We start from the raw sequence: 27,533 nt of genomic DNA on the forward strand, positions 1-27,533 counted from the left end.
CTTCAGTGTAAACAGGGATTTGCTGATTTCATTTATGCTGAGCCTTATTTCTGAGTGCTGGGGCCCTGCTTGCATTGTCCTAACGCGGTGGAATTTTCTCTGTTGCTGACTCATTGCATCAACTCAAAACAGATTTATGTTTACAAAAAAAATCCTTCTTTCTTCCACCTTCTCACCCCTCCTAGCAATACTGAATTTGGTATTCCTACAGAACACCTCCTATCTGCTGGAACAGGCTGCAGCCCACAGACCACACAGAAGCTGGCTTTAAACTGGGTAGTTCAGATACAGCTTTCCATTTAACTGTTCTCAAGACGGAGCAGCTCAGATACAACTTAAAAGTGATATTACTGATAGGGTAACAGGACTTTTCTCATCGCAAGGCCTCAGTCATTGCCATCCCACACTGCTGTACATATACAGCAGGAGATGGGGATTCCTGAAGTTTCACCTTGCTCTTGACAGGTACTTGCGTGGTCCCATGCAAACCGGCCACCTCCTCCAGCCTCTCCTTCCCAGTCAGTACAGCAGGGATAGGCATTTCCCTGTGCTTCTGTACGTGTTTGGATGTGCACTTGTTGAGTGTTTACACGGTATTTCACCTCTGCAGAAATACAGGCAGTTAATTTTAGAAATATAGCACAGCTTAAGGCTTCTGATATTAAACAAGGCCTTTAAACGAGCAGCTGCCTGAGCAGCACTGCCACGTTCTAACATTGGAGCACGCGTCACTTTTTATGGTTTCCTTAAACCCTCAGTTTGGAATTGAGTAAAAAATACTAGATATACTGAATAGGCAGGAAACTTGAAAACCCTTTCTAAGGAGCTAAGGAACAAGAAGACAGACGTAAAGATGACTTTGCTGTTTAATATCATGGTGCTCAGGCACTGGGGACAGCCCGTGGCCCCCCGGGACAGACCTCCCGGGTGAGCCCCCCCGGTATGTCCAGCTGCACAGGTAGACCCAGGGCTCCTCCGCTGCCGCACAGTGAGGCGAGCTCGGCCGCTGCGTTCTCGCCTCAGGGCCTGCGGCAGCTGTGGGGCGAGGGCCGCCCTCAGCCCCTCCCCACGACCGGGCCACCCCATCCCCACGGTGGGGGGGCCGTTGAGGCAGCGGGCGGCGGCGAAGCCGTGCCCAGGGCCGCGGCTGGGGGGGGTCACGAGCGCTACCTCAGGCCGCTCCCGCCGCCCGCAGCGTCCTGCCAGCCACCGCAGCGCCCCTGGATGGAGATCCTTTGGGTCCCCGCCCACATTTCAACGGCCTCCTCTCAACCAGCCAACCAGCCAATCACCCAACACTTCCTACAACCCCACCAACCAATAACAGCGCTCCACGAAGGGCAGCGCCGTTGGGGCGTGTTTTGAGGCGGGCGGGTCGTTGAGCGGCGGCGATGCCAGCCAGTCAAGGCGCCGGACTGGCGGCGGAGTGGGCGGGCGGGCGCGCTCTCCGCCAATGGGAGAGGTGGAGCGGGGTGGGCCGGGGGTGGGGCTGACGAGCGGTAGATAGGCGGGCGGCGGCGGCGGCGCTGGGCGCGCGGACACGTGACGGAGGTGAGGGCCGCGGAGGGGAGGGGAGAGAAGGTGAGGCGAGGCGAGGCTGGGGGCAGCAGCAGCAGCCGGCGGGGGCTGCGGCGGGTGAGTGTGCCCTCCCCTCCCCCGGCTTCCCTGGCCTGGCCTGGCCTGGCCTGGGCAGGGCAGGTCTACCACCGCTGGGGTGGGGGAGCAGCTCCGACCGCGGGGCATGCCGGGGGATCGGCGGGGTGAGGCGACGGGGGAGCTGGGCCCGCTGGGGGGGCGTGCGGCGGGCAGGGCCTGGGGTACCGGAGGGATGCAGTTGGGCTTTGGGTGTGGTGGGCGGCGTGGGGGGGGAGGCGTGCGGCGGGGGCGGGGGGAGATGAGGACCCTCGAGAGCTGGGGCGAGAGGGGCGGCCGTGCCTTGGGAGGCCCGGCGGCTGCGGGCGGGTACGGGGCTGCCGCAGGCCCCGCCGGAGTCCGCTCGGCCCCTGTAGGCCTTTGAGCGGCCTGGCGGGGAGTGGCGGGTCTTCTGGTAAGTTCTGGGACCTTGATGCTGGGGAGCGGCTTGTGGCAGGGCAGGTGGGACACTTGGCGTTGTCTCACCCCACACCACGACGGGGAGCGGCTTCTGTGGCGGGAGGAGGCCGGGGTCAGAGGTGGATGTGGGCTGGCGTGGGGATTTGGGTTTTGTCTGGCTTCTTGTTCTAATGTCGGCTGCTAACGCGTGGAAATAATCTCGAGCTGCCTAAAAGTGCTCTCCATGAGTAGGAAGGCCTGCAGAGCTCTAAGGGGAGGTGGGCGCAGAGCGTGGCGCATGGCCTGGTCCGGGGCTGTGCGAGGTGAAGTGGAAGTCTCTGGAACGGGGGGGAGATCAAGCCATGGAACTGGAGGCCCAACAGGTGGGGAAGATGTGGTAATCAAAGAGCGAGGGAGGCCAAAGGTGAAGTACAGATGAAGAGACTCTGCACCAGCAAGGTCTGAGAATTTTGGGGACATAAAACGCACGCTTTGATTTTTACTGCCCGAATATAATTCGTGTTGGGTGTCTTCAAAATAGTATATATGACAACTGAGGTCTCATTTTCGGCTGAGGGTTGTATTGTGTGCTTTTAAAACAAAAAAACACCCCACACCTTTGAATTAAAACATGCGTAGCCTACTATTTTCTTGTCTGTACTGATTCTAAAGAGTGAACTTTCACATGCAGCTTTGTGGTTAAGAACTTTCTAGGCTGTAGAAGGAAAAATGCTGCAGGTGATTTGGTTGTGAAGGAGAGCAGACATGTATTAATAGTAGTAGTAGTAATGGTAAAGGTCCAGACTTTATTATTATTAGTGTTGACGTGATTAACGCTGCAGCGTTTCTGCAGAGCATTGTGGAAAACTCTTTCTGGAACTTATTTAGAGTATGTTATATGTCTCTAGGAATGTAATGTGTTTCTAAATGCAGTACACTTACTTAACATTGTCAAATAAGTGTAGCTAATACGTTTTATGGCACATTTTACCCACTGTGGTTTGGGTTGTTGCTAGCATTGCAAGGAGGCAGTAGAACTATAATATTGTAAGAGATAATACAGATAAAATGCTGGTTAAATATAAGTTGAAATGTTACTCTAGGTAACGCTCTAATGCACTTGACGTGACTTCAAAAACCTCGTTACTGGTGATTTGGCCATATTACATGGGCTTATCCAAAACACAGCAAAACTAGAAAAAACTTGGAGTTAAACTTTGTGTTTATACTAAGTCTCAGTATATCTAGTTAAAAAAAAAATATTATGGAGGGAATACTTGTACAATTCACAGACAACATCACAAGCTCATCACAAGTATAAGATGTAAACTGCTTCCTGGTATCAACTGTTCCCCTAGGAAGGGAAGCCTAATGCAAAACAGTAAGAAAGCCTGCAGCTTCCGTTAGATTACCCTCTCATTTGATGTGCTGCAGCACTTCCCCCTAAGTAAACGAATAAATCCTTTACTGAGAGTACACTGTGACTTGTACTTAGCCCTGCCTTTTACTTCCTTTTCTGGCCTTTCATTTTTCTGCCTCTAGTAGTGATCTCGATGGCAGCCTGTTCTTGCTGGAGTCAATTCTGTAGCAGGGCAAACTTGAATTGATTTCTAGGCATGGTGGTCTGAAAGATCTTGGGGCACCTCCAGATCTCCCCCTGCCTAATGTAATTTCCCTGGGAGCCCATCTGTTTTATGGTCAAAAAACCTTGCAGTTCTGTCTTTGCCCTCCAAGGACTTCCAGTTCTGCGGGAATGATCTCTTTGCTGACAAACAGAACATGGTGTTTTCTCCCTTACTGTGTCTGCACTGTTGTACATTATTTTTAGGAACTGGCATATTTGAAATGATTATTAAAAGCAAGCTTTGTTGCTGTCACCTTTCACACCTAATCTCTTGCCTGCTTTGTGTTCCTTACAACCCAAATAGAAGGCAGCTTTTTCTGTGGGACTGTCAAGCTCTCCAGGAGAGGTTTGGCTAATCCTTTCCAGGAGACTTTTTCCTCAAACCTTATCTAGCCACCTCTTCCTTTAAAATAAATTATTAAAAAAAAAAAAAAAAAAACCCAAAAAAAACAAGGGGGGAGGGAGGGAGCAAACCACTGCACACCCCTGAGCTCATGCTTCTGCCCTGTTGTGAGCAAGGCAGTTCTAATTTTGCCTTATCTGCTGCTCATTGAGCTATAATGTTAAAGGTGGATTCTTCACAATGCTGGAAGCTGTCTACCTGCAAAACCAAGCATTTAAGGCGAAAAAATAGTGTTGTCTGCATCATGCAAATTGCTGCATTTATGAATATAATTTTATTATATCCTCCTCAGAGGGATGATGAAGTAATGTACTTGTTGCTGAAATTAAAGTGCTTGGCCACACAGTTGTTCAGCTTTGCCATAGAATGTAGATATCCCAAATCTGCCTAAAGACAGGTCTTAGACAAGAGCGGATGACAGAATTGCACATGAAACTGTGGCATTAAGCTGACTCTGCTGCCAACAGCTTAATTTCCTTTATCCTTGGCTACTTACTTTATCTCACAGTACTTGCACTTGTCCTGCTACATCTCTTTTTGCCTCTGCCTGCTGGATTGGACTGGGGTATTGATTCAGGGTTAAAATAACACGGCAGGAGGACTTCGAGCCATCTTAAAGCAGCTGCTAGTTCATCATGAAGCTGTGTAAACAGTTACCCTGGCACTGCAGAGGTGCTGGGATGAGGAAGGTGGAGGGTTTGTGAGATGTAGAAAAGGTTTCCTCTGCTGTTCAGTAGTTCTGACTTTTAAGAAACTAGTGGACTGCAAAGTAGGGTAGCCAAGCCTTTGCTTGGAAACTGTGAAAATGTCATTTGAGGGGAACATAAGTGTCTGTGTCTCAGCCTTTCTGTTCTTGTCTCCTTGTATTTTTTTGTTGTGATGAATTTCTTTACTTTTGTGCCTTTAAATTTTTCTTCCATAATTCTTGCCTTGCATGAGAATGTATTGTGCTTGTTTTTACTGGTGTGCTTCCACTGTAAATACCATACTGAAATCCAGTATTTGGAACACAGGACTTGCTAACAAAATTTGCTTTTCCTATATTTGTTATTCAGCTGTCATTTCAGATGCTGCTGAAATAGAAACCACTGATGCTCTTCCAGTTAAGTTGCTGAGGTGTAGTTCATAGTAAGTGGCTTATTTAAGACCCATTTCATCTGACTGTTAATTCTTCTAAAAGAAAAAAAAGTAACTAGGACCACACAGCCATTCACTCACTTCTCTCGTCCTACCAGGTAGGATAGGGAGAAAAAGGAAAAAACTCATGGGTTGAGGTAAAGGCAGTTTAATAGAATGGTAAAGGAAGAGAAAAGAATAATAATGGTAAAAGAATATACAAAATGAGTGATCCGTACAATTGCTCACCACCTGATGATCAATTGCCCAACCTGTCCCAAACAGCGATCGCAAATTCTCACCCCCTGGCCATCCCTATCTATATCCTGAGCTGTGGGAAGCTGAAAAAGTCCTTCACTTAATAAAATCATTACTTAACAACTAAAACAATATGTGTTATCAATATTATTCTCATACTAAATCCAAAATGCAGCAGCTACTAGGAAGAAAATTAACTCTATCCCAGCTGAAACCAGGACAGTGGTAAACTAGCTAGTCAGCAGCAATTCAAATGTAGTTATATATTCTGAAATATGGAATGTGAAGAACTGGCTTGATGAACCACTCAAATAGATTAGTAACCAAGGAGATGATTAAACTGGTTTTACAGGCTCTGTTTGACCTGACAGGGAAGTTACTTTCTAAATAGTATGTTCTGGAAGTATGATAGCATCCTTTGTGTGGGACCTCTTGCTGTCTGTCCTTCCCCAGGACATGTATGTTGGAGAGAGTGGTGACAATTGACTGCTGTATGGGTCAACTGTTTCCAGTGCCATGCCAATAATCAAGAAGAACTTTCTCCTTTATGCACAGTGAAGGGGAAATTCTAATTAAAAATAAATCTCCAAAGCTGCATGACTTCCTTGAAAGCCTTGAAATCCAAAGGTACCAATCGCTTAGCCCTGCATTTTAAGAGTGCTATTTGTATGGCAAGAAGCTGATCTTGTCTCTGAATCTCATTACAATTTGGTTTGTTTTTTACTTTGTAAAAAGTAAAGTCTGTGTAGTGCGTCTGTTTTCAGCACTCTGCTGTAGCTTCTGTAAATTCCAGGGGAAAATGCTTTGGCCTTTTGACAATCAGGAGTTGGTGAAGGGTACTTAAATGTCACCTATACTTTTTCTAGCATAGAAACTGGCTGTGGATGAACACAGATGTAGAACAAATGATTTATTAGCCTTCGCAGTCTTGAAGTCTCTTCCTAGTTGGTACTTTGGTATTATACTGCAGTAGTTTTCTGTTTGGTCCAAGTGGTGTGCCAATGTCTATGAGTGCCTAAAGACCTTAAAAAAAAAAAAAAAAAAAAAAAAAAAAAAAGTAGATGAACTTCTGGTTGTCTGTGATGTGCAGCAGTGTTATGGTGAAAATGAGGGTTGCGCTGAGGTAGAATGGAGACATCAGAAGCTCTTGCCTGTTATGAAAGGGTTCCTTTGTTAAAGGCTTTTGGCAGTTATGTGATCAGAAATACACTAACCTTCAGAAATATTACATGGTTAAAGAAGGGAAGTGCAGGCAGAGTCAAAAATGGCTAATGATGATAATTGCTTGGAAATCGGACACTTCGAGGGAGAAATCTGATCATAATGGAGTAGGTGGCTGTGCGTCTGAAGGTTAGCCTATGTTTTAGGTGACTAAGTGAACACCTATAGTTGCTAGCAACTTAAAGCTCCACTGAAAAATTGGTTTATGCCTGTTTTGTGTAAAACCTATGTTTCTTCTCTCTCCCCCTTTCCTCTGTTTCTGTTTTCTATTTAGGAATAACCTAATTTACTAGGGCATAATCATGTTTATGTTGTGTCCCTAAGGATCGTGTGAAGTGAAGTTGAAATTTTCTCCTGTAGCAGTGCATCCATTATGCATAAAAGCAGTTTTTTAAATATCGAAAATGTGTGCTTCACTTAAATTGCTCTTCTGAGAACATAGTGTCTTTTATTTTTTTTTTTTTATAATTTAGTGTATTGATACAGATTAATAGAATAAAGGGCTTGGCATGACACCTGGCAGTTGCAGGAGATGCTACCACTCTGTACTCAAGGTATATGAATGGTAGCTTATGTTGAATTTGGGACTGATTTGATATGTAGGAGGTGTCCTAAACAGCTTTCTGTAGGGATATAAACTTGTGAATACTGCGTGTCAATGATTATAAGGAGGTAAGAACATGAAACTGGATTAGCTTCTCTTCATGCTTGTAGCTTTATTTTTTGGGTAGGGAAAAAAAGCTTGCTTGGGAAGGTGAACAGATAGTACCTCTACCTTGAAATGAGGTTCCATGAGGCCTCAAATTCAGACTGAACATTAACTGATAAATGTAGACCTGCAGGGTAGGTGCTTATGATTGTATCAGGAGCACAGATGTGTGGAGTGGCATAGCTTCACAGTATCACAGTATGCTAGGGATTGGAAGGGACCTCAAAAGATCATCTAGTCCAATCCCCCTGTCGGAGCAGGAACACCTAGATGAGGTTGCACAGGAAGGCGTCCAGGTGAGTTTTGAATGTCTCCAGAGAAGGAGACTCCACAACCTCCCTGGGCAGCCTGTTCCAGTGCTCTGTCACCCTCACTGAGAAGAAGTTTCTTCTCAAATTTAAGTGGAACCTCTTGTGTTCCAGCTTGAATCCATTACCCCTTGTCCTATCATTGGTTGCTACTGAGAAGAGCCTGGCTCCATCCTCATGACATTCCCCCTTTATGTATTTATAAATGCTAATAAGATCACCCCTCAGTCTCCTCTTCTCCAAACTAAAGAGACCCAGCTCCCTCAGCCTTTCATCATAAGGGAGATGCTCCACTCCCTTAATTATCTTAGTTGCCCTACGCTGGACTCTCTCCAGCAGCTTTCTGTCCCTCTTGAACTGAGGGGCCCAGAACTGGACACAATATTCCAGATGCGGTCTCACCAGGGCAGAGTAGAGGGGAAGGAGGACCTCTCTTGATCTACTAACCACCCCCCTTCTAATACAGCCCAGGATGCCATTGGCCTTCTTGGCCACAAGGGCACAGTGCTGGCTCATGGTCATCCTGCTGTCCACCAGGGCCCCCAGGTCCCTTTCCTCTACACTGCTCTCTAACAGGTAGCTCCCCATCCTATACTGGAACCTGGGGTTGTTTCTGCCCAGATGTAGGACCCTACACTTTCCCTTGTTGTATTTCATTAAGTTATTCCCTGCCCAAATCTCCAGCCTGTCCAAGTCTCTCTGGATGGCAGCACAGCCCTCTGGCGTGTCAGCCACTCCTCCTAGCTTAGTGTCATCAGCAAACTTGCTGATAGTACACTCAATTCCCGCATCTAAATCATTGATGAATATATTGAATAATATGGGCCCCAGTACCGACCCTTGAGGCACTCCACTGGTCACCGGCCTCCAACTGGACTCCGCCCCATTGACTATGACTCTCTGGCTTCTCTCCTTCAGCCAGTTCGCAGTCCACCTAATTATCCGATCATCCAGTCCACACTTCCTCAGTTTAGCCATGAGGATGCTGTGGGAGACCGTGTCAAATGCTTTACTGAAGTCAAGGTAGACCACATCTACCGCTCTGCCATCATCCATCCACCTCGTTATTTCCTCATAAAAGGCTATGAGGTTGGTCAAGCATGACTTCCCCTTGGAAAAGCCATGCTGACTGCCCCTAATAACCCTCTTATCTTTGATATGCCTTGAGACGGCACCAAGGATAAGCTGTTCCATCAGTTTCCCAGGGATGGAGGTGAGGCTGACCGGTCTATAGTTACCCGGGTCCTCCTTCTTGCCCTTTTTGAAGACTGGAGTGACATTTGCTTTCCTCCAGTCCTCAGGTACCTCGCCCGTTTCCCAAGACTTGGTAAAGATGGTGGAGAGTGGTCCAGCAATGACTTTAGACAGCTCCTTCAGCACCCGCGGGTGCATCCCATCTGGACCCATGGATTTATGGATGTCCAGGTTGCTTAACTGGTCTCTGACCCAGTCCTCATCAACTAAGGCAAACTCATCCATTGACTTGACTTCATCTTCATCTGGGGTCTCAGCAGAACAGGACTCCTCAGGACAGCCCCCGACAGAGTAGACGGAGACAAAGAAGGCATTCAGTAGTTCTGCCTTCTCTGTATCTTCTGTCACCAGGGCACCCACCCCATTCAGTAGTGGGCCTACATTGCCTCTGGTGTTAGTTTTATCTGCCATGTATTTGAAAAAGCTCTTCCTGTTGTCCTTGACCCCTCTTGCCAGGTTTAACTCTAAGGAGGCCTTAGCTTTCCTAGTTGCCTCTCTACATCCCCTGACAGCAGCCCTGTACTCCTCCCAAGTGGTCAGCCCCTCCTTCCATGATCTATAAACTCTCTTCTTCCACTTGAGCTTGCCAAGCAGTTCCCTGTTTAGCCACACAGGTCTCCTGGCTCCCTTCCTTGACTTCCTATGTGTCGGGATGCTCTGATCTTGAGCTTGGTAGAAGCAGTCCCTGAATGCTGACCAGCTATCACAGAATCATCAGAGTTGGAAGGGACCTCTAGAGATCATCTAGTCCAACTCCCCTGCTAAAGCAGGATTGCCTAGAGCACATTACTCAGGACTGCATCCAGGCGGGTCTTGAAAAGCTCCAGGGAAGGGGACTCCACAACCTCCCTGGGCAGCCTGTTCCAGTGCTCTGTCACCCTCACCGTAAAGAACTGTTTCCGTGTATTTGAACGGAACTTCCTGTGTTCTAACTTGTGCCCATTGCCCCTCGTCCTGTCACTTGGAACCATTGAAAAGAGCCTGGCTCCATCCTCCTTCAACCCACCCTTTAGATACTTGTATGCCATAATAAGGTCTCCCCTCAGCCTTCTCTTCTCCAGGCTAAAGAGTCCCAGCTCTCTCAGCCTTTCCTCATAAGGCAGATGCTCCAAGCCCTTAATCATCTTAGTTGCTCTTCGCTGGACTCTCTCCAGCAGTTCCCTGTCCCTCTTGAACTGGGGAGCCCAAAACTGGACACAGTATTCCAGTTGTGGCCTCACCAGTGCAGAGTAGAGGGGGAGAATGACCTCCCTCGACCTACTGGCCACACTCTTACCTATGCAGCCCAGGATTCCATTGGCCTTTTTGGCGACAAAGGCACATTGCTGGGCCATGGATAATTTACTGTCTACCACGACCCCCAGATCCTTCTCCTCCGAGCTGCTTCCCAGCAGGTCCGCCCCTAACCTGTACTGGTGCCTAGCATTCTTCCTCCCCAGGTGCAGGACCTTGCACTTGGTTTTGTTGAAGCTCATTAGGTTCTTCTCTGCCCAGCTCTCCAGTCTGTCCAGGTCACGCTGGATGGCAGCACGGCCCTCTGGGGTGTCAGCCACCCCACCCAGTTTGGTATCATCAGCAAACTTGCTGAGGATACACTCTGTCCCCTCATCCAGGTCACTAATGAATATATTGAACAAAATTGGACCAAGTATTGACCCCTGGGGGACACCACTGGTTACAGGCCTCCAACTAGACTCTGTGCCGCTGATCACAACCCTCTGAGTTCTGTCCCGCAGCCAACTCTCAATCCACCTCACTGTCACCTCATCTAGCCCATACTTCCTCAGCTTCCTAATGAGGATGTCATGGGAGACAGTGTCAAAAGCCTTGCTAAAGTCAAGGTAGATGACATCCACAACTTTCCCCTCATCCAGCCAACCAGTTATAACATAATAGAAAGCTATCAGATTGGTCAAGCATGATTTACCCTTGGTAAATCCATGTTGACCACTTCCAATAACTTCCTGTTCCTCGACGTGTTTGGAGATGACATCCAGAATGAGTCGCTCCAATACCTTCCCAGGGACAGAGGTTAGACTAACCGGTCTGTAGTTCCCTGGGTCCTCCTTCTTGCCTTTTTTGAAGATTGGAGTGATGTCGGCCTTCCTCCAGTCCTCAGGCACCTCTCCTGTTCTCCATGACCGTTCAAAGACGATGGAGAGTGGTCTACCAATAACATCCGCCAGCTCTCTCAGCACTCGCGGATGCATGCCATCAGGGCCCATGGACTTGTGAATGTCCAGCTTGGCCAAGTGGTCTCTGACACGGTCCTCCTCAACTGAGGGAAAATCTTCCTCTCTCCAGACCTTCCCCTTTGCCTTCAGAGTGTGGGATTCATGAGGGACAGCTTTAGCAGTGAAGACCGAAGAAAAGAAGGCATTCAGTAACTCTGCCTTCTCTGCGTCCTCCACCACTAGGGCACCCATCTCATTCACCATCCTGGGCACCTTTACCTTCAAATAGCTTTGTCCACGGGATTTCCCCTAGTAATTGTTTGAAAAGGCCAAAGTTTGCCCTGCTGAAGTCCAGGGTTGCAGTTCTGCTTGCTATTCTGCTTCCACCAGCCGAGCTTTTGCCCCTGCTGTATGGGTCACTGGCAGAATTGCCTGGTTTCACTAGGCTGCTTGGACAGAAGAATTTCTGGACCAACTTTGCCTGCACCATGAGGCTGGGCAGCTTTGCCACTTTAGCCAAGCGAGAAGTTCTGGCATTTACCAAAGTCCCTTTGCTGCTGACAAATATTTCCCAAGGATTGTAGTTGGGGTGGGATTGTGAAGTAGGTAATTATTATGTGTGGACTCAGTACTGGCATGGAAGTTAGAGGGGGATGATTTAGTTCTTTCACCAAAAGTTTATTGCTGGTTGGCTACTGGTGAGATTAATTATTTAGCATACAAGTAATCCCTTAAGTAATATCCTTTGCACAGGCTTGGGAGGAGGTATGTAGAAACTCCTTTCACTTCAAAGGAGAGTATTGACTTATCTTTAACCTTGCTGTATTTTTAAGATAAACTTCCTCGTATCACTTTCCAAATCATGAAGAGGTCATTCTATCTGCATAATATAATTTGAAAGCAGTTATAAAACTTGGTGTAAAGTCTTCCTGAATTTAGCTCTGCTAAAAATGAATTTGGTGAAGCCCTGTTGGTGAGGTAAGACAAAATTCAGCCCTTCTCTTGGAAAGGTGTCCTTGTGCCATCTCATCTGTAGCTGCTTCAGTCGCACAGGACGCATCCAGGGCTCTAAAGGTGACGTTTTCAAATGAAGTTTCAGGCTCTTGTTTTCTGTACTGTTTTTATGCTGGTGGACATGAGTTTATTTAGAGAATGTGCTATTTATGCAAGAGGTGCTTGAACTTCCAAGGGTACTGATGTTTGCTTGACAGTGTTCATGCCTTGGGTTTGTATTGTGGTTCCCACATTAATAATAAGAGCTATCACCTGCTACCACGTCTGTACCTGTTTTCAAATTTGATTGTACACTGTGCAGTAAGCAAACAAGCTTTGCTCATATGTAACAACGCTTGAAAGTTGGGGTTTTTGTCAGCTGTTCATGCTGTGAATGGTGTCCTTTTGGCTCAGAGGTGTTTCAGTGCAGTTGCCTGAACTGTGAGGGGGAGGGTTGTGAGTGTGCATTTAGACCATAATCCTCAAGGCCATCACTATTGTTAGAAAACTGGCTGGAGTTGCATGTTGCTGTAGTGACAAACGGAACGTGACCTCAGCACAAGTCTTTAAAATACAGTTTTGTTGTAGTTATAAAACATCCCCTCTTGTTAGAAGTAAGTTAAAGAATAATCTAAGAATGGTAGATCTGGTATGCAACATAGTTTTGGAGTATTGGGTAGTGCTGTTAAGCCTTTAAGACTAAATTCTTCTAGTTGTCTAAACAGGTTTTGGAAAGTTGAAAGTTTGATTTCTAGTATGAACTTACGCCCCTATGGACACTGTTAACTCTGCCTGAGTTATGTTTGTAAGTCTACAGGGCTACAGCCTGAGGAAGGAGGGGATGTGTGGTTTTGTATGTGCTTTCAAAAAAGTGTTAGTCTCAGTTACAATTCTGGTTTTGGAAGAAAAATTTGGAATGATTCAAAGGAGCAAAAGTGAGCAAGACACAGGTTGTTTTTGTGTTTTGGCTTTTTTTTTTGGCAGATAAACTGGGCAGCATGCTAGGAGTGTTGCCTTCTGTAGCAATCTAAAGGTGCACTGATTGTGTATTTTTTTTTCTAGAAAGTAAGTCAAATTGAAACTCATTTCTGTACTAGGTCTTTTGAACTATGTTTGCCAAGATCTAACACATTTTAGGTGTGACAATGCATTGGGCACCTTACGAATTAGAGTGGGGTATTTTAATTCTCTAAAGCTTCTGTTGCAGTTTTCTTCTTTGGTTATCCTGTTAAATTAGAGCTTGTAAGAGGAGAATGAAATCAACTGTTAAATAGTAAGAAATTTTCTTCCTGAGTCTACCTCTGTATGACTGCTTATAAGACATGGGGCAGTAGTATCAATGACTGTTGGCAGTAGTTCGGTAATAAAACCTGAGGAAGGGGACTAGTGAATGAAAATGCCAGTGTCCTACAGTGAAAGGACAAAAAAATTAATGAACAGGAGATAGAGATTCATTACTTCATAGATTACTCCATGCTTGAAAGAGCTAGATAACTGTATTTCAATTTCTGAATGGAATGGAAATCTCGGTTCTTCATGATGCATTTTAAGTCCTTCATAAGCAAGAAACAGGTGTTTTGTTTAGGCTTTTGTAGATACATAGGTTGGGGTGTTGTGTATATGTATCTCCTCTTCTGCTTATGGACTGTTGTAGTGCAAGAGCAAAATTATGATACATCTGCAGAACTTGCACCCATGGTCCTCCACTCAGTTAATTCTGTTTTGTATTAAATATTTAGCTTTATGTTGTATTCCTCTCCAGCTTTTGGAGCACTCTTAACCAGCCAGATGCAGTAAATAACAGCTGAAAAGATGAGTTTGCACTTTTCTGTCAGTGGTATGACTAGACACTTCACCTGTTGTCTTGGATGCTTGGTTTTGTACCAAGAAGCAGTGTTTTGCTCTGGGTGCAGTGCTGGCTTAACCTCTTTTTGCCTTGTTTTACTTATTCAGATCATGGAGCTGAAATGGCTACTGTATGTGACCCTGCTAGCTCTCGGAACTCTTGCTGTCCGGGCACATGATACGGATGATGACAATGATGGTGATGATGTAGTTGATATTGAGGATGACTTGGACGATGGCATTGAGGAGGTAGAAGAGTTGAAGCCTGAAACAAGCACTCCTCCTCCAACTCCAAAGGTTTGGCATGGAACTTCTTTTAAAATTAAATTACTGCTTGTGTTGTGGTTAATGTAAGTCTGATCAGAGTTGTCTTTACTTTGCTAACATTTAATATGTTGTGATGTTAAAGATGTTATAAGGGAGTAGGGCTTGGAATTAAGCCTACCTGCTTTGTTCCTATTCTTGTCCCCCGCATTCTTCCTGAAAACTTAGATCTACTTTTGAAATCTGTGATGTGATTACCAGGAGTTAACACCGATGTTTCCAGCTAGATATATATTTTAGTTTTAGTTGCAGACAAGAGCATGATGGCTTGGCACAAGCAGCAATGTTTATGTAACTTCTGTATTTGTGCTGCAAGGGTGTTCCAGGTAAACTCTACTTGAGTGTAGAGGGGGAATGCGAGCTGTATATGTCTGTGTTTCTTGGAGTAGAGAAGATGACTTGAAAGGTGCATAAATGCCTCTCTTCTCCAACAGGTTACCTACAGGGCCCCAGTCCCGACTGGTGAGGTGTATTTTGCAGAGTCCTTTGATAAAGGAACTCTGGATGGGTGAGTATAACCTGAAGGATGATTTGGTATAGCAAATAATTAAAAAAAACTTTGTGAAAGCCAATTAAACCCTCTTTAGAACCTGTGTTACTCAAAATTGAATGAAAGGGTAGTGCTTGGGGAGGATTGCAGCAGTGACTATACAAGGCTGGCTGTTAAAGTGCTAAGCTAAACTGGTATTTCCTTAAGTTCTAGTAACAAGGGGGAGGTGAGCCATACATATGTAATGCTTTAATCTTCATCTGACTTCTTACTTTCCTCAGATAACATGAGGATGGTGAGGTACTACTTTTTTTACAAGAGCAAGACACTGAAGCCACGATCATACTTTAGCGTTGGGGTGGGAAGTGGCAAATGCAGAAGACTTTGCAGGCATGGGGATAGAACTCCTCAGAGGATCAAGACACTGGGTTGTAGTCATAGGACAGCAAGCATTATCTTAAGGGCAGGATTTTTAGTGGTGGTGGTGGGGGAGTATGGTTTTCTAACAATTGGATGTCTGTCTTCTAGATGGATCCTTTCCAGAGCCAAAAAAGATGATACAGATGATGAGATTGCCAAATATGATGGTGAGTCTAACCCAGGTTTTGGGTGATAGATGTTTCTGATGTCTCTTGTCTTATCTGAAGAAGAGGTGTAAGTCTTTGTTTTCTGTTTCCCAGTTAAAATTGTATTTACTGAAGAAAATGGGAGGAGTGTTTATATACCTGGCTAACAATATGAAGTGTAGTTCTGATTTAGATAAAATACCCACCTGGGGATTTTAAAATAATTTTTAGTGAAGATGTTACACTAATAACTTGATAAGGTAACCTACAGTGTGTTATTGCAGAATGCCTGCTATCTTGTTCAAATTTGAGCTAAACAAAGTCGGTCTTGAACAAGTTTTGATAACATTCGGTTAATTTCTCTCCAGGTAAATGGGAAGTCCAAGACATGAAGGACACTAAGCTTCCAGGAGACAAAGGGCTTGTGTTGGTAACTCGAGCCAAGCATCATGCAATTTCATCCAGACTTTCAAAGCCTTTTGTATTTGATACCAAACCCCTTATTATACAGTAAGTGAAGGATAACTTAGTGTTCTGTTATTTCAAGGGTGACATGATAGCAGGCTGAGGTTAATTCCATAATTGAGCTTTTGTTGACTGGAGGTCTAGATGACACAAAATGCTATAACCTATTAAGTAAGAGTAAAATAGCAGCCCAGATTCCTGAAGTGGGAAGTTAGGAACAGCATGGGTACCTCTGAAACCTGAAAAAGAAAGAAGGCTGTGAAAACTAGACTTGGTAACCTGTCTTGGGAGTTCAGTTCACTTGATTTGATTGTAGTAACAAGGTCAGGCAGCTGACTTTTGTACTGCTAATTGTGAAAGTCCTTGTCCTTTTGGACAAAAGCTGGTCTGTATGTAGGTCAGTGTACTTCCTTATGCAGTGAACTGCCCCGTTTCCAAGATGGAGTGGACGGAGTGGTAAAGATTCACTTGTTTCCTCCTTCCTTTGTCCTCTGTCATGGAAGATGAACAGCTTCCCTAGCTCTGTTTGGCAATGACTGATGTGGAAGAATCTAATTGTACATATGTTAGCATGCAAGTTGGGGAAAAAACAAAGTCATTCAGTCTGAATAGTTGAATTGTGGATTAATACCTACTTTATCAGTTTTAAACAAAGAGTAAGCTGATTCATACTTGCACAAGATAATGAATTGGTCACTTTGCTTTTCGTGACTGTTTAGTTTTGGCTCAAAATACAAGGCTAAAAATAAATCCCAGTGGTCATCCACTCCAGCTGCTGGCATTGAGAGGATCAAGCATACTTAGCCTATTCCTGACAGAGATGTTTTGCCTTTTTCAGGCTCCTTGGCATCCCTAAATATACTGTTGTATGCTTACAAGCCTAAAGGGGCTTCTCTTAGGATCCAATTGTTGTTGCTTTGGTAGTCTTGCAAATTGAGTTGTCTGTCCGTCATAGTAGTTGTTGGGAAAATAATTGGCTTGCCTTAATCTCTGTTGCAGTGTCTTACATATTGGAAAACTTTTCCTTCCTTTCTTCTCTCTACTTCTAGATCATAATCTTCTAGACCAACACTCAATTCCTTTAATCTTTTCTGTCAGGTTAAGTCTTCTAAGTCCTCATTTTTTCTTGTTTCTCAGGCCCTTATGAATATTTGCTTAGAGTGCAGCATGTATTTTTAATATTCACTAGGTACGTGATTTAAAGCAAACAAAACCAAAACAGTCTTACTCTTAATTTGTAACTGTAATAGTGCATTACAGAAGTAATTTTTCCTCATGTATAACACGTTCTCCCCTTCTCTGTCCAAAACTAAAATTAGGTACGAAGTAAACTTCCAAAACGGAATAGAATGTGGTGGGGCCTATGTGAAACTGCTTTCAAAAACCCCTGAATTGAACCTGGTGAGTAGTGCTGCTACTTCGAGTATTAGCTGTGAAAGAAAGCTTTTTAATTTTGCTTCTACCTGAAGAAACCTTCAGTAGAAGGGGCATATTTAGGGCCTGATCACCAAAGTACTTTGCACTCAGCAGTTCGCTGCTATTTTCGGTTGGAGAGGATAAATACTGAAATATTCTGGCTTCTTAAGTGAAATCTCTGGAGTTCCCTAGTAGCTGAACAGTTCTAGGCCTTTGCTAAAGTCTGCAACACTTCAGATTTCCCTGGGTTTGAGGATCAAAGAGGAGGTATCTTATGAAAGCAGCCAGTGTATGAGGAGAAACCTCAGGAAGCTGTTGTGCAGAAGGAAGATTCCATGTTTCATCTTCTAAAACAGACTAATGCAAATAACTAAAAATATAACTTGTATTTATTGCCTTGCTTTTGACAGACGAACCCCCTTGTGAGTTACTGGGTATATTTAAAAAAAAAAGTCTTGATGTTGGACTGGATAGAACCTTATATGTTCAGCTGCAGATGCTAGCTATATAGAACAATTTGCTTCATAAACAACCCTTGAATGCATTGTCTTAAAAAGGTGGTCAATGGAAGAAACTGTGCTACAACTCCCAAGGATTAAGAATCATTTTCTCTTCTGTCAATCATATACCTACCTAAAGTGGTTTAGCCTGTTCAGACAAAGCTTAACTGCTGGGTCACCTTGCGCAGGCTTTTGTAGCCTATGGGTTTTCTTTAGCCATCTTCCTAGACTTTATAGGCAGTACCTTTTATGGCTTGTTACCCTTCCTTCTCCTTTCCTTCTGTGGTCTCATTGGAATTGTGTTATTAACACAGATTTAAAAGCATTAAAAAAAGATACCTGAAATACTACTTGGCTGTCTAACCAGTTTTATGTGTGCACTGAACTTTAAGATAACATTAGCGAGAACAAATAGACTTGTTTGCAGTGTTCAATGGTGAGATTATTATATCCAGTTAGCTCTCAGATTGAGACTGTACACCAGTTTATAAGTGTGTAAACTAAATACAACCTGGCCTCACTTCTAATGCTGCTTATAACTTTGTGTGAAAGAAACTTGCTGGACCAGCTAGTCAGTCATTATTACCAGTAACCGATACTTCTATATGGATAGCTTTTAAAATCTGTTAAAGGAGAACCTGCTGCCGGAACATTCACACACTATTCAAGGAGTCGCACAAACCCCAACTGAATCTTAAGCTGCTAGGACTTCACAGTGGGCAACTCCAGTGAGCCCATGGGTGCCCCCTTTTGACTCCTCACACACGCTTACTCTTGGGTGAGCTTCCTCCTTCAGGCTTGACCCAAGGATTCCTGCAGCAGAGTCTCAGGTGTCAGATTTTATAACAATAAACAACTTTATTGAAAGGTACAGCAGCAGGGTCAGCTATCTGGCTGTCTCCGGAGAGGGACCATGAACAAAGAAATCCCTGGGCAACTATACCCTTGTGATCTGTACAGCTGCTCTTCATGTGCTGTTCATGTGTTTTTTGGTGACTTTTGGTCTGGGGTCTTCTAACACCTTGTTGGATTATTTTTCTGTGTTCAGGCAGGCAGGTCATTGACTGCGCTTACTTTGTTGATTTGCAGTCTCTGCAAAATATTTCAAAATAATGGAATTAGTTTTGCATTGTTTTTAAAGGATCAGTTCCATGATAAAACTCCATATACAATCATGTTTGGCCCTGACAAATGTGGAGAGGACTATAAATTGCATTTCATCTTCCGGCACAAAAACCCAAAGACTGGCAAATATGAGGAGAAGCATGCAAAGCGTCCAGATGCAGACCTGAAGACTTACTTTACTGATAAGAAGACCCACCTTTATACTCTAGGTTGGTGACTGTTAACTATGCATGTTAATAACTACTACTGTGTTTCCTGATTCAAAAGCTCATAAAATGAGCCAGATGAACAACTGAATATTTGTGTCAACACACCATACAACTAAAAACCACTTGAAAGCTCTGAATGCAGAAACTGGTCGTCTTATACAAAGGCTTATTTCTTCCTTGCAAGAAGTCTTGATTCATGTAAGAAAGGTCATGAGACCTTGAACTTAATAGTTAAAGAACAGAATTTCAAAGCAGGCGTGAGTACAGTCATGAGTAACTTGATATGCTAAGTATATCCAAAATAATTATCAACACTTACAAACTGCTTGAATGCTCCCCCCTAGTAAATTGGGGTATACGAGGCTTTAGATTGAGAGGAATAGTCTTTTTTCTTGCTGCTTTCAGAGTACCAGACAAACTTAGTGGTTCTTGAAGTACAGTGTCTGATATATTAGCTATAACTGAAATCTTTCAGGGGGATCTTTCTAGCTGTTCCTACTACAGAGGTCGCAGTGGATAAAGGAGTGAGGTTAAAATTCTGTGAGGTCAGTAGTAGGGAGTCTTATTCTTGAGTAGAATGTAAATATATACATTCTTACTATTAAATCAGTACTTATTGTACCAAAGTCAACTTGCTGTGGTAAGTGGTAAATCACTCTACAAGCTGCTTTGTGCTTTTAGCATATTTAAAGTAGGAGTCCTGCAATAAGTTGTCTTTTTCACAAGGTGAGATGTGGTACATCATCACTAGTTATGCTTTGGCATAAGGAGAAAGGTTCTTAAGAACTCTTTAAAAAAAAAAAAAAAAAGTTCCTGGGTAGGAAGCTTGGATTGTTGAAGTTTTACTTGTACAGTGGGATTGAGTGATGCTTTATGATGCACACTTTGTATCATACATGTAATGGCTACATCGAATTTTTTCCCTTACAGTCTTGAATCCTGATAATAGTTTTGAAATACTGGTTGATCAAACAGTTGTCAACAGTGGGAATTTGCTAAATGATATGTCTCCTCCTGTGAATCCACCCCGAGAGATTGAGGACCCGAATGACCAGAAGCCCGAGGACTGGGATGAGAGACCAAAAATCCCAGACCCAGATGCTGTTAAACCAGATGACTGGTAAGCTCTTGGAGGGGTGGAACTGGCAGAGGCCTTAGCCTGCTAATTTGGTCATGATCAAAAAGTCTTTCTAATGTGACTTATAGAAGGTTTTGAGTCTTACCCTTGTCAAAACACAATCAGTTTAGGCATCTGAGTAACAGTTTGGTAGACAAAGGCAGACAAGATCCATGTCCTCTGGGAATTACTGTTTAGTGTTTCTGTTACTGTGTTGGCCACAGATAAAGGTGTTACTGAAACAGCTATGCTAGCTGATGCTTTCATCCTTGATGAGATCAAAAGATGAGCTGCAGAAGGTCTAACTGTAAGATGTTTGTAGTTATGTGTGTAATGCATAGTTACAAGTGACTGAAGTATCTGACAATCCGAAATGCCTTTGAACCTATGCTTTGTGAACTGTAGACTCAATTTCAAGCTCAATGTGTGTTTGCAGCAACCACTAAGATACGTGATTTGCTGTAATATGCCCTTTCTAGGTTGGTTTTAGAAAAGTAAGTAGTATTACCTTACAGTTGGCACCATGTTCCATGAGGCACAGGTATAGGTACCAGATGACAAGGCAATTCCATTCTGAAATCAGTGTCACGCTTACCCTACCAGAAGTGAAGCTCTCTGGTTGTCTAGATTAGTGGACTTGTTCAGAGTCCATAGAATCATGCCTTTGGGTTAAGAACTCTTACGTGTTGTGGGTGTTAATACATAATATTCTATCCTGAAGGGATGAGGATGCTCCTGCAAAGATTGCAGATGAAAATGCTGTGAAACCAGAGGGCTGGCTGGATGATGAGCCGGAATATGTAGCAGACCCCGATGCTGAGAAGCCTGAAGACTGGTATGTTTACTGCCTGTTGCATATGACAGCAAATGTTTCATGGCTTTGGTACTGGCTTTTACAAGTATAAGTTGTCGATTCAGGCTGTCTTGCTTCAAAAATAGAAGGCAGAGTTGGTCTGAGTAGTCTTGTCTTGTGTTTACCTGCACACTTTTCAACTCTGCTGTGATTATAAGCTGACCAGGGCAGGGATGGTCATCTTGCAGTTGTACCATACTTGGAAGGGGCAGAGGGGGAGGCTGTGCTCAGGGACTGGCTTTTGTTGAGCTTCTGTGCTTCCAAGCTACTTGAAATCACCATTCCTTCTGTGGTGTCTTTATCTACGGACCTATGCTATACAAAATTTCAATATCTCCATTTTATGGTAGGAATTTAAATTTCCCAGAAATCAGACATTGTCTAAGTCTTATTCTGTATAAAGATAAGAGGTGGACTTCAAAACAGAATTTTCCTTTTCAGGGATGAGGATATGGATGGTGAATGGGAGGCACCTCAAATTGCGAATCCTAAATGTGAAACTGCCCCTGGTTGTGGTACCTGGCAGCGACCCATGATTGACAATCCAAACTACAAAGGCAAATGGAAGCCTCCTATGATTGATAATGTGAACTATCAGGTTGGTGTTTTTATTGTTTAGACTGCTGGCCCATGCAGCATTTCTCTTACAAAAAGCAGAATGATTTAAATTCAGCAGGTGTAATTAAGAATGCAAATGCTCTCATGGTTATACTGTGTTTCCAGTGAACAGATTCAAAGTGCTTTTTTACTTGGCTTCACTTCTTTGGGGTGTAAATGAAAATTGATTCCCAAAACCTGACAAGTTGCACCCATAGACATTGTAATTAAGTGCAATGGATTGATTTTTCTCTTGATTCAAAATGGGCTGAAAACTAAAAATAGTATTCTGGCAGGTGAGGCTAAATGTCTTTTGTCTTTCCTAGGGTATATGGAAACCTAGGAAGATACCAAACCCCGATTTCTTTGAAGACTTGGAACCTTTCAAGATGACTCCCTTCAGTGCTGTGGGACTTGAGCTATGGTCAATGACTTCTGACATATTTTTTGACAACTTTATCATCTGTACTGAAAGAGCTGTGGCTGATGATTGGGCCAGTGATGGATGGGGACTGAAAAAGGCAGCCGATGGTGCTGCTGAGGTGAGAAATAAAGGTTTAATTGTGCACTTCTGTCCGGAACAGTAGGAGCATTGGTGCTGTTTTCTCCCACAGTCTTTATTGATATATACCTATGTGTACCAAAGTCGGTGTTATGATAAACCAAATTGGAATGTCAGTTCCTAGTTATAAGATGGTAATGGTTACTATAAGTAGCAATGAGTACTCACTGTTCTTTTGTGAGGTTTTTGCTGTGACAGTTGGACTGTTAACTTTAGCCTGTTTCTTACTTTTTAAAAAGTATTTGTGCAGGTTAGCTTTCAGTTTTTTGAGGTATGAAATGTAATATTCAAAGTTGAAAAAAAGGCTTATTTGAAAATTCTGTAGCTTAAACTTAACTGCTACAACTCGGTGTATGGGATGGAATTTGACAGTTGTTTTCTTTATCTTGTAGCCTGGTGTTGTGGGCCAGATGATGGCAGCTGCTGAAGAGCGTCCATGGCTTTGGGTAGTCTACATCCTCACTGTGGCTTTGCCAGTGTTTCTTGTTGTACTTTTCTACTGTTCTGGGAAGGTATGCATTTCCTCTGATAATAAGTAGTATAACGTTTAAAAGAGATCCAGCAAAATGTGCTTTAATGTCACAAATAATTGCTGAGTTTTGACAATTTTGTTTAGAAACAGCCAAGTGCTGCAGAATACAAAAAGACTGATGCTCCTCAGCCTGACGTGATGGATGAGGAGAAAGAGGAAGAAAAAGACAAAGGGGACAAGGAGGAGGAGGAGGAAGAAGAAGCAAATGAGGAAAAGCTAGGTAGGTAAACTAGAAAATTTTGAAACGGTTTCAAGTTTGCTCTCTGATAGAATAAAACAGGAGGATTTGGCAGACACGGAAAAAAGCCAATGGTGAACTGAAGGTAAGTCTGAAATGAGAATGGGCTTTTTTTTTTTATTTCCCTTAGAAGAGAAGCAGAAAAGTGATGCTGACATAGGAAGTGCTAGTCAAGAGGAGGAGGAAGAGGAGGAGGAAGAGGACAGGAAACCTGCATCAGAGGTAAGAGTGCTTAATCTTTTGAGAGGAGTCGTGTGTGTGTGTCTTTTTTGCTTTAGTAAGGCTTGTTCTACACAACTTAAGTGTTAAAAGTCAACCTGGCTCATGTGAAGCTCCATCCCAGTGTCAGAACTTTGGAAAACTTAATTACCCTGCAGAATAGGAATTGCTGTGGCCATCTTCAGCAGAGCTGGGCACATTGAAGGCACTGCTGTAGTCCCTGCATTGTGAGAGGAGCGGGATTGTGTGGAATGCCTCTTCTTGAGGCAGAAGGCTTATTCAGCTTTGTCTGCAGTCAGGATGTGACCTCAAGTGCTCCACACTGACATAATGGCTGACTTCAAAATGGGTGGGGTGTTGCTTGATGTTAAAGGGATTCTCACAGCAGCAGAAGCTGTGGAGTACTCTCAGCAAATAGTGTATAGCCTCTGTGAAAACAAGAGGATTTGTGTGTTTGCCATGTATAGAATGAAGGGGTAGTGGCAGCAGTAGGTCCTGTCAAAAATTAAATCCTGATGTAGAACTGAAAGTAGATTATTCTTTGTAGATTTTCTCAAAATGGTTTTTAAGGGTATTCTTGGATTTTATTTCCTTGATGTTTACACAAATTACTTTCTTGCAGGAGGAGGAAACCGTGAATAGATCACCCAGAAACAGAAAGCCAAGGAAAGATTGAAAAAAGTCATAAGAACTTGATCTGTGAGATTTTTTTTTTTTTTTTTTTCAAACATGGTTCTGGGAGAGGACCTTGGACACCTTACATTGAAACTTGGACAAACCTCAAGATTTCACCATCCACAGGTTCCAGTCACACTATCCAATGTAATGGAGTGTCTAGCAGTAAAACATTTGCAATCATCTATTCTAAAGAACATCATTCCTGTAGAAAGAATGCATTTAATATAATGGGCTGTGGATTTTGGAATGTAACATAACTAACCTTTTCATTTTTGGTTTTAAATATTCTTTTCTGTTTTGAAGTAGGTTGGTAGAACTTTTCCAGTCTCAAACCTTGGCTTAATTTAATATATTAATTAGTGAAAAATAACAATGAATCTTGAAAGTGCTAGGTGATAAAAATGCAGTTTTATAACTAGTTTTTTTTACAAAGATGTAAATTCCTAAGTGCACCAATGTCTTTATATCCCTTAAAATTAAACAATTATCAAAAGAAAAGTTGTCAATATATTTGACAACCCTTCCGCCCTCAAAAGAAAAGAAAACTGGGGGGGATGTATGGGGAAACCAGTAGTGAAACTCTCTAATCAACTTCATTCTTTTGTGGGGAGGGAAAAGAGGAAGAAGGGTGGAAGGAAGGGGTTAGTCTATAGAATATGCATATTGTACATGGCTAAAGCCCTGTTAAGTGTTGACAAATGATCTAGGATTTGGAGTGGGTCATCTTAACGTGGCATTTAATCCTGCAGACCTTGCAGATAACAGATTTTGTTAGTTCTTGAACTCTGTAAAGCTTATGGGTTGTCAGAGGGGAAGATTAGACTACTTCCCCCTTTCCTCTCTGTTCAGCCACTGATGCTTTCCTTTCTCTGTGACTGTACAGCTTTTTCTGAGTGCAGCTTTGCCTCAGTTACTGAAGCGCTTCATTTTTCAGCTCATCGTCAAACTCTTGTTTTTATAGCTAGGCCTACTCCTTTCCAGGGTCCAAACACTGGATAGGACAGTGTCCCATATCCTCTCACTGTTATCACTGTATGTCTACTCCTGCAGAAATGGGGGAGGTAGTCAGGTAGGCAAGTTGAACTGAGTATTTCTTAAGGAAAAAGGAAAAAAAAAAAAAAAGAAACCAAACCAAGATGTCAGTATTGTAGGTGGGGAAGGAGCATGTGGAATATCTTAACTGGTATGTGAAACTGTTTAAGTCTTTTATCTGCTCTTCATGTAACAAATACATCCTAAATTATATTGTGAATGTTAGGGAGTTCCAATTCCAGCTGAATAAATTTTTTTAAAGTGTTGAGTCTACCATATTATACTGTTTCAAACACTTTTTTGTGGAATGCAGGTGATCACTACAAGAGCATACCTCTGAGGGTGAAATCTATGTAACTTCATTACACTGTACCAAATATGTTGGCGTTTGGATGTCTATATAGATAAACTTTTGCCTTTGTTTAGAGTGAAATTAAATGTCCAGAAATTACTCTTCTTGCACTGAATTTAAACACTCCGGTGTTGTTTGGTCATAGCATAGGAATAGTGTGGGGAATAATTCCCAGGCGTTGGGGAGGGAAGAGCGTTCCAATTACCTTGCAAACAATCTAACCAATTACTTAAAAAAAAAAAAAACCCTTGCTTTTGGGTTTGTTGTGTTGTTTTGGTTTTTTTTGGTGGTTTTTTTTTTTTTTTGGTAGTACACCTTTCGCTGCCTGTCCTTATGTTGTATCCCTTGGTTGTTGTGTTTGAAATACTAGTGATCACAAATGCATAGCAGGATTTCTTGATCTATCTGCAGTGTGCAAATAAACTATTGTAAGCAAGATACTGGAAGTAATTTCAGACTTCTGTCGGGAGCTATTGCATGTTTAGAATGCCTTTGCCTGTTGAACACCTGGTAAATACTGCTCCGTATTGCAAAAATAGCTTATACTCTGACATGGAAGATGTCATAGCTTAAGCATTGCTACTAGCTTGTTCTCAGGACTGTATTTTTATCGAGGAGCAGCTGCTATTTATGACTCTCAGTCCTTTGAGATGAAGTATATGTAAATGGTTTCAATTCAGCTAATGTTTTGAGCACAACGTAAAAATCTATTGATCTAATTTTTTTATCTTAATATGCAAATTGCCTTAAATTCCCAAACAATTCATGTGCATACATGTTCTTTCAAAGCATCAAAAGTGAACTTAAGATCTGCTATCAGCTTTTGAATAGTATTATATTAAAGCTAACTGTAAATCTACATTTGCTTCTACTAAATCTCCTGAAAAGGTCTCCTGTCTGCATGTTACGGCTTTTTTTTGATACCATAGTGTATGCTTCTTAAATAATCACTACAATAAATGAAGACTTTCCAAAATGGATAGACAACTCCAAAGTTACTTTTTATCCTGCTTTCTGACTTGGGTGGCTCAGTTTAACATCAGAATGACTTATTTTTAAGGCCTTGGAGGAAAAAAATTAGCTATCTGCTTATTCTGAGTACTTTGAAAGTGTAGCTGTGTTCTTGAAGTACTGAATCTCTGCTTGGTTTGGAACTGTTACAAATACTTTAAGGTGGTTTTGGGCCTTGTGTGTGCACCCGAGAGTGGCAGCTTCTGAAAAGGATGCTCTGCTTCACTGAACGTGCTAGGGGGTGGGTTAGACTGAGATGGTAAATCAAACCAAAACCCCAAGGGTCTGAAACACAAGGCAGTAAAAATGCTGAAAACGGCGGTGGGGGTGAGGGGTGTGTGTGTTTCTCCCTGGGTTGATGAAGATGCAGCTAACCAACTAACCTGTTCCAAAAGTGGTGTTGGATGTGACTGAGCCTTTTTGGGTCTGGCTAACGGTGAATTAGCACAGCTTGAGGCTGTGACCTATAACATGCTTTGTGAGTGGTGTTAAGGCTGGCTCCTGGGCCCGAGGAGGGATTCCTGCGAGTGCCAATTGCAGTAGACGCACATCCCTGTTTCTTTCTCTGTCCTCCTTCCTCAAAAGCAGCGCTCTACTTTGGCTGTGGTTACCTATGGGTGGCTGCTGCCACTCTCTCCATCCTTAACTGCTCTCCAGTTCATACTGCTGTTGCATCATGGTTCCAAAAAGGTGGGGGTTTTTTTTTGGTTTGGGTTTGTTTTTTTTTTTTAGTGTTGTCCACAACTGTGATCTTAATTGCAGAAAAGACCTGTCCATTTCAGAAAGGTACCTGTAGATGAAACTTGAAAAAAGAAAATATGTAAAAACTAATCAATAAAGAAACTTAAACCGCCTTGGTTTTCTTTGTTTAATTAGCAAAACTGCCCCATCTTTATCACTTCTGGTTGACTCGAAGCAGAGGGAGCAGGTCTGGGGCAGGCACTGGCTTCAGCAAGTGGCAAAGAGGTGGTGACAGTCTCCCATCGGCAATTGTCGGTGCTGCAGGACTGTGGGGTTATTTGTTTCCCCCCGCTCCGCAGCCAGGCGCGAGCCGAGCTCGCGTTCTGACCCAAAAGCCGAGGTTCTGACGTGCAGCGGCAGGTGGGCCGGGCCGCGCTCTGCTCCTGCGGGCGGGGCCTAACCTTCCCTGTCAATCACTCTGGCTCCGCCTTCCGGCGCCCCTGAATGGCTGCGCCACCGCCGCCCCGCCCCTTCCCTGCCCCTGCCTTTTAAACGCGCCGGAGGCCGCCTCCAGCGAGCCGCGCTGCCCGCCCACGCTTCTGCGCCTTAGCTCGCGCTTCCGCGCCTTCC

At 43.5% G+C, this 27,533-nt stretch overlaps 1 protein-coding gene across 2 annotated transcripts; it reads left to right on the top strand.

The window, feature by feature from the left end:
• The first annotated feature begins 1,520 nt into the window (after nt 1-1,520).
• CANX (calnexin) lies at nt 1,521-27,075 on the top strand. 2 transcript variants are annotated; one of them, XM_082489982.1, is made up of 15 exons: nt 1,521-1,551; nt 14,045-14,233; nt 14,695-14,768; nt 15,279-15,337; nt 15,685-15,826; nt 17,101-17,182; nt 18,839-19,031; nt 19,962-20,151; nt 20,870-20,983; nt 21,443-21,599; nt 21,925-22,140; nt 22,553-22,672; nt 22,777-22,912; nt 23,061-23,152; nt 23,772-27,075. In XM_082489982.1, the coding sequence occupies exons 2-15, from the start codon at nt 14,048-14,050 to the stop codon at nt 23,823-23,825; spliced, it is 1,815 nt and encodes a 604-aa protein (XP_082346108.1). In that variant the 5' UTR covers nt 1,521-1,551; nt 14,045-14,047; the 3' UTR covers nt 23,826-27,075. The 2 variants fall into 2 exon arrangements, with proteins under 2 accessions (XP_082346108.1, XP_082346107.1); XM_082489981.1 differs by lacking the exon at nt 1,521-1,551 and adding an exon at nt 1,592-1,635.
• Nucleotides 27,076-27,533: the final 458 nt, after the last annotated feature.

Source organism: Vanellus vanellus (genome assembly GCF_965231255.1).
Source record: "Vanellus vanellus genome assembly, chromosome: 13".
Taxonomy (NCBI): domain Eukaryota; kingdom Metazoa; phylum Chordata; class Aves; order Charadriiformes; family Charadriidae; genus Vanellus; species Vanellus vanellus.

Bases quoted from the DNA above. Each gene is read 5' to 3' on its own strand.
- CANX (XM_082489982.1), top strand. From the start codon at position 14,048: ATGGAGCTGAAATGGCTACTGTATGTGACCCTGCTAGCTCTCGGAACT. The intron at 15,338-15,684 runs GTGAGTCTAACC...ATTTCTCTCCAG, and splicing joins TGAGATTGCCAAATATGATG to GTAAATGGGAAGTCCAAGAC. The intron at 15,827-17,100 runs GTAAGTGAAGGA...AACTAAAATTAG, and splicing joins ACCAAACCCCTTATTATACA to GTACGAAGTAAACTTCCAAA.